We start from the raw sequence: 6,868 nt of genomic DNA, 5'->3' as shown, positions 1-6,868 counted from the left end.
AGCAAAGGGGCTTGCTATTTCCAGTGTGAAATGAGAGCAGCAGGTGGAAAGAAGGAGAAGAAAAGAAATTAGGAGTTAAGCTTGGTCAGCATGATGGCAGAATTTGTGGCTTGCCAGCATCCTGCTCAGTGCTTAATTTCCTTTCAAGAAGACTGGAGCTTTAAAAACAAAATATGAGTTAAGGTTCCATTACAACTTCTTGCTCTCAACTGAGCATGCTTCTGAGCAGCTGGGATAAATCTGTGGTAAGTGGCCTGAGCCAGTGGAGAGTCCTTGTTGCTCTGCTAAATGACTTGTTAATGCACCTAAGCCCTTAGTGGAAACAAGTTGCTATTTTTCAGCTGTATTTTTTTTAATAACTATTTATGTCTTGGCTGGCACTAAATGGGAAGGAAGTGGTGTTGAGTTGGCTTTCACTTAGAGGCCATTGCCCCCAGGGCTTCCTTGCAGACACAGTCAGTTCAGCTGCTCTAAATTCAGAGTTATCAGGTGCAATTAGATGTAGGAGTGTCCACAGCCAGTGCTGAGCACCACTGAATGAAAATGACTCCTGCATCCAACTGGTGCATGTCTGTGTGCACAAGAGTCCACATCACTCAGTAAATCTGTCCCAGTATCAGCTTCTCCTGTTAGTTCTCCCTTGAGTGCAAAGTGTGGATACTTATTTTAAGAAAAAACAGTTGTTATTAGAAGAGTACAAACCTGTAAGTCTGTAAGAAAAAAAAAGACAATTTTATTTACAACTTTTTCTACTGCTTTGTTTCCTAAACCTGGATTTTTATTTTTTTTTTCTGAAAAGAGAAATAATTTTAACAAGCTAAAATAGGGAAGTGGTTAGTTAGTCTCCTCCAGTGCCAATCACTAGCTTCATGCTGGAACTCTGCAGAGTGAAACTGGTGTATATACTGTGGCCTCCACTTGTTTATAAACAGGGTTTTCCAGTTGGTGCTGTTCCTTGTGTGGAAACAGTAATGACATTGGTGTGTTCTAGTCTCACTGCTTGAGAACTGAGGCTCCTTTCCTAAGCTGAGACAGAAGCAGAAGACTTTTAGGGCATAGTGTGGCAGGAGGCCCCACCTGGGTGGGCTGTGTGTACTCATCTGTTCCCCAGGGCTGTGCTGCACAGAAAGGGGGAAGGCAGTAGCAGCTCAGAGGTTCTCATATGAGAAGGGTGATTCAAGCTGGTAGCCAGCTCTGTTGTGAAGTGGATGCATCTAAAACCAGCCTGGTTCAAAAGTTGCCTCCACTCAGTTTCTTGTGTCCTCCCTTTATACTTTAAAGACAAGGCCAAATGGTCTGAAAATTCCCCTATTCAAGTCCCTCTGGGAGGGACTCCTGGGGGTGAGAGTTATTCTGAAGATGATCTTCTCTTCCCTATTTACACGTTTTTGAATCCTGGCTTTCACAAGGGTAGGGAGGAAATGGGGGAAATTGCCAGCACCTGTGACATAACCCTCTGTATTTCCCTGTGAAACAGGTTTAAATGGGATGAACAGCAGCATATGGGAGCACTTTGCTTCAGGGAGTTTTTCGCCCAGTACCTCACCTGCATTTCTGTCAGGTCCAGGTGCTGCGGAGCTGGCACGGCTACGGCAAGAGCTGGATGAAGCCAACGGCACAATAAAGCAGTGGGAAGAGTCCTGGAAACAAGCCAAACAGGTACTTGGATAACACCTGGGAAGAGGGATTAGGGAGTGGAAAGGAGTAGGAGGGTGTCAGCCTTCAAAGAGAAGCTCCCCAGACATTGAGGTGATGGGAAGAGCTCTAGGGTTTCACAGACACGTTCTCTCAAGCGTTCTGGTTCTTTCTTCTGCCTTGGAAAAGGGGATTGAGTCACTGAGCCTGATGTTGTTCAGAGGCTGCTTGGGCAGGTGTCACAACAGGTGTACTGAGGTGCTTGACAATCTTTCACACCTGGCAAACTGTCACAGATTTGAGTCAATTGCCAGTATGCAAAGTTAGTCCTCTGGACAGTATGAGCCAAAGATGTAAGACCACAGCCCGACCAGGTGGGGTGTCTGGAATGAGCAGCTCTTGGCAGTGAAGCTCCAAGGATGCTTCAGAACAGAGCAGATTGGACAGGACATTCTCCTGGGGAGACGTGGATAAAAATGGATAGTTTTGCCTGGGAATCTCTGTTGGAGGCTGACCGAGTTTTCAGACTGCTCCTTTTACCCTCTTTGTTGGAACCTGCAGGCTTGTGATGCTTGGAAAAAGGAGGCAGAGGAAGCAAACGATCGCGCCAACACAGCTAACATGGAATGTGAACTGGCCCGGGAGCAGAGGGAAGCCCTGGAGCTGCAAGTGAAGAAACTGCAGGAGGAGCTGGAGAGGATCCACACAGGCCAGGACCCTCAGTTTCTGCGCTCCTTCTCTGACCTGGAAACTCTGTCTCTCTCTTCCCTTTATACACTTCAGAAACAGCTGCGGGCAAACCTGGAGAAAGTGGACAAGGTGAGTGCTGGGGATTTGCAGCCAGGGCCTCTCTCTGCTGCTCCACAGCTTTTTTTAGCCTGTTCTTTAATACAGCCAGAAATCAGCAGCATATCAAACCCATTCCCTGGGGATGTAGGCAGAGTTTTAGGCAGCTTACAGACAGTACCTGTAAGGTGGGCATCACCTTGGTGCCTAAAACCAAGTTTAAGCCAAGGAGAGCTGCTCTGTTGACCCTCAAAGTGCCAAAAGTCGAGGTGCTGTGCTTTTGCTTCAGAGGACCAAAACGGGTAGAGACCTGCAAGTCTTGCCCTGGTGGTGCCCCAAACTGCATAGCTCAGGAAGGGAGAACCCTTTTGCTGTGTGACCTTGCTTACGTTGTGCCCCGTCCCCCTCTCTTGCAGGCGGTATTTCAGATGCAGTCAGTGAAATGCCTTAAGTGTCAGGAGGAGAACCGGGTGGTGTTACCGTGCCAACACGCGGTGCTGTGCGAGACCTGCGCCGAGAAGGGGGAGTGTCCCATCTGCCAGCCCAGCAGGCCCCTCTCCCTCCAGTCGTGACCTTCCAAGGACACTTCTTCTAATCATATCGTATAGAACTTTTTAACTTTATACATACGTACATATATATGTATGTGTACATATATATATGTATGTGTAGATATATATATGTATATACGTGTGCGTATGTGCGTGGCTGTGCATGTGTTGCTACATGCACACACATGCACATACACACATAAAACAAAAATTAGTTGCAGAGCACTTTTTAATATTTTACATCCCGTATCTAAACTGCCCCTCACCCGTGTCCCACTAATTCTAACTCTTGAGGAACTTTGAGAGCTGTTTTTAATACAGATCAAAGGGCCATTTGCAAAGAGTCTTCTGTTTCTCCTCTTTTTCTATTTAGGTGATAACAAATTTTTGACTATTTCCAGAAGGATTTAGAGTGGGCAAGAGGGGCTTCCATGTGCTTTCCAGAGGAAGAGTTGAGATCACAGGGAGGATCGAGGTGGATTGAAATGACTTGTTGATGTCTTCAGTCTCCCTGCTCTTTCACTGACCCAGCCTGGTTAACACTGTCCTCCCTGATGGGAGCTCCACTGGGTGCCTACCTGGTGGGCTTCACGTTGCCCATCTCTGAATGTGCAGGAACTTTGTCTGTCATTTAATCAGCAAAGTTCACTTTTTAAATTTTTTTTACGCTCTTTGTATATTTATATGAAAAGAAGAAAAGATGGGAAAAAAAAATAAATTACAACTATTGGACCTAGAGCAAGTCAAGCCCCAAAATTTAGTGACTGGTGTTCATTGCTGATACAGCTAATGTGTTCCAGGTCTGAGCAGCCTTAGAAGTATTGCCCTTGAGTCAGCTAAAGCCCTTTAGGAAATAAATATGGATGCAGAGGTTGGTTCTCTCCAGGCACCCTTTGTCTGGTGGCTGCCCAGAAGCTCTTTACTCTTTCAGACCAGATTAACTTTGGTTTAACCACAGGCACCTGGTTCATAGTCACTGCTGAAATGCATGAAACAGTTCTGGGTAGTTTGAGGATGATTTTGTTGAACAGAGTAGATGTTTCCTGTGTCAGCACCTCGAGGATGGCTTGTGGACTGCTAGATCCAGAAGCCTTTGAGCTAGAGCATCACAAGTGGTGACACAAAGTCCAGTGTGACAAAGAAATGCCACCAGCTTAGACCAGTAGCCGAGCTGTCCTGTGACCTCCTTAACCAGTGTGCCCACTGGATTTTTTACATCAGGTGGATTGCAGTAACCTGCTGGGATCTCAACCAAAAGGCATCTCAGTTGACTAAACAGTTTTATTTTGCATGGGAATGCTGCCTGTGCCACCCTTCCCTGACCTGGAAAAGCACTGGAACCTCCAGCAGCCCACTGGTGTAGGCAAACTGAATTCTCACCAGAGCCTCTCAGAAAGCTTCATATTTAATGCAGAGACATAATTAGGTTTGCTTCCATAATTCCACCCTTCCTTTACATGGAAGGGATTAATATGCATTCCCAGATGATCTCTTAAGTGCAGCTCTGTGTAGTTCTTTTTTATGTTTCTCCCATTAACTTTGTTTTGGGTTTTTTGGTAAAAATGCTTTTTTTTTTTTTTTCATGTGTATTTTATTGTAACTAGCATCAGTTTTTTAATTTTTTTTTTTATGGAGAGACACTGTTGAGTGACTATTGTGGCTATGTTGTTTGGTTATAGCCTTTGAATGTCTGTGCCATGGGGCAGCACATCTGCCTTGGTCTGATCTTAAGGAAAGACCTTTTATTAAAATACATGAACGTTTCTTTTTTTAGGAAAAATAAAAAGGAAAAAAAAAAAGAAAAGAAAAAGAAATTGGGGGGAGGAGGAAAAAGCCCAATTAAGAGAAAAAATTTACTAAAAAGCTTTTGTAACTAACTTAAATCATAGGAAATAAACTCTTGAATCAGGTCTTTAATATTTATAAGAACCAGAGCTGATCAGCCTGTTTTGGCTATTGGTTTGTAACACTTTTTATTACCAGGGTGGTTTATCTGCTCCCCAGCCTCCCTGTGGGGCTGTTAAGGGTGATGCTGCCTGTGGCCAGCCCTCTTTCTTTCCAGACCTGCCCAGCACACCCAGCTGCATGACTGCATCCCATTCCCACAGGGGCTCTTCACTTTGTCCCTTCTGCTCAGCTGGAATTGTCCCCTGGTGCCAGCTCTGGCTGCCTCAGTGGGACTTCAGTGGGGTTGTGCTGCAGGGCTGCCTGGCAAGGGGGAGGAGAGATTTGCCCCCAGTTTCTGGGGTGGGGTGGGGGGTACAAGGAAAATTCCAGGCCAGAGAAAGCATGTTTGGTTTGTTGTTTGTTTTTGTTTTTTTTTTTCCTTTTGAGTAAAATAATTTCTCTGTTTTAAAACTTCTACTGAAGGACCAAAGAATTCAAAACTTCCCCCCCCTTTTCTGGCCTTTACAATTTAACTTTCCATTGCCACCCTGCACTCATGGCAGAAAAGCCTGAAGGAATTAGCACTAGCCCTGGGATGTTGTGTCCCCTTCCCTGTCCCCAACCCCAACGTTTCTCAGCACTCTCTTTGCACAAGCACATAGACTGTTTCTCTCTTTCCTCTGGATCTTTAAGAAACACTTCCTAAATTTAGGTTTCTATTAATTTGTTTGCTGCTTTCGAAACAACAAAAAAAAACAAAAATCATTTGAAATGTGAATTATTTTCTTAAGCATCAGATGGAAAAGGGAACTTTGTCTTGGAGTATTTTGTGAATATTTTATGGGGGGCCACTTAGGTGACAATTTCATAACTGAGTGAGGTGAGAGCAGGGGGAAAGGGCAGCATTTCTGCCCCACTCCAGCACTTGTTCCTGCCTGCCTGAGGCAGGAGGGATGACCCATAATCACAGCACTGTGTTTAAGGCTAAAGAGTCTGTGGTCAGCTTCTGTATGGTGTAAAAAAAATAATAATAGAAGAATCTTGTTGAAATAAACCTGGTGCTAATCTGTACAGCCCCTGTAACCTACTGTCCTGCTTCCTTCTGAAGCAAGAACTCCTGTTTATAGGACACAGAAACACATCAGAACTAAGGGGGCTTTTTTTTTTTTTTTTCTGAGTCACATTTCAAAATGATCTTTTCATCCAGAAGGCTCCTCTGAGCAGCCCAGCTGGCTGCCACTGAACTGTTGTGACCATGCCTGGGTCCTGCCTCTTCGTGCAGACTCCTCATTGGATAATGACATTTTTCCTCCTCCAGTTTATTTGTTGAGCTTTGGATGCGTTCACCTCGGTGACTGTTGGTGCAGGTTGGACACTTCTGAGCTCAGGAGCTGGGGGAAGGGAGTCTTTAATTGTGCTGTGAAAACCACAGCATCTTAAAAAGGTCAAGAAACTTTTACATTATTAAGGAAAAACAATCTAGAAGCAGATGGCTTAAAACAACACTGTCCTGGGTAGGTAGATACCAAAAAGCAAGGCTAGAGCTGTAGATGATAGGCCAAGAGCTGAAGAATTTTGGCATTGCTTTGGGCTAGCAGGAGCATTTTAGATCATCTCCAGCCTTAGGTCATGAAGCCACGTGCCAACTGTGGCACAGGAGGGACTGGGGGAAAAGTCTGGGAGCAGGAGCAAAACCTTTTCCTTGAGCAGACCCCCCCCCAGGGGGGCTCATTGCAGCTGGACCCTGCCCAAGGGTTTGACACTTCTCTGAAGCTGAACCTGAGCCACTTGGCAAGACTTGTTCAGCTGAGACAACCAAGAGAAGTCCTTCCCCTGTGAGGAAGCCCCTAAATGCTGAACAGATTGATTGCTGTGCCACCAGCCTCCAAACCTCTTTTTCTCCTTCCCCCACCCTAAGAAGGAAGAATATTACCAGTGGTTTTTTTTCCTCCTATGATAAGAATCCTTGGAGTGATAGCCAACAGCAAAATCAATGTTACTGATGTAAA

At 45.2% G+C, this 6,868-nt stretch overlaps 1 protein-coding gene across 1 annotated transcript in view; it reads left to right on the top strand.

Moving 5' to 3' along the window:
* Window positions 1–3,264, top strand: part of UNK (unkempt family zinc finger) — a 23,656-nt gene extending 20,392 nt beyond the window's left edge. Inside the window, exons 15-17 of the mRNA XM_010002723.1 lie at window positions 1,478–1,659; window positions 2,197–2,454; window positions 2,838–3,264. Of these exons, the coding sequence (XP_010001025.1) occupies window positions 1,478–1,659; window positions 2,197–2,454; window positions 2,838–2,993 (596 nt within the window). The 3' untranslated portion in view covers window positions 2,994–3,264. The remainder of the gene's footprint in view (window positions 1–1,477; window positions 1,660–2,196; window positions 2,455–2,837) is intronic.
* Window positions 3,265–6,868: the final 3,604 nt, after the last annotated feature.

The sequence above is a fragment of the Chaetura pelagica genome, unplaced genomic scaffold, assembly GCF_000747805.2.
Source record: "Chaetura pelagica isolate M959 unplaced genomic scaffold, ChaPel_1.0 scaffold47, whole genome shotgun sequence".
NCBI classification, from domain to species: Eukaryota; Metazoa; Chordata; class Aves; order Apodiformes; family Apodidae; genus Chaetura; species Chaetura pelagica.
This window is presented reverse-complemented; position numbering and strand designations above follow the sequence as displayed.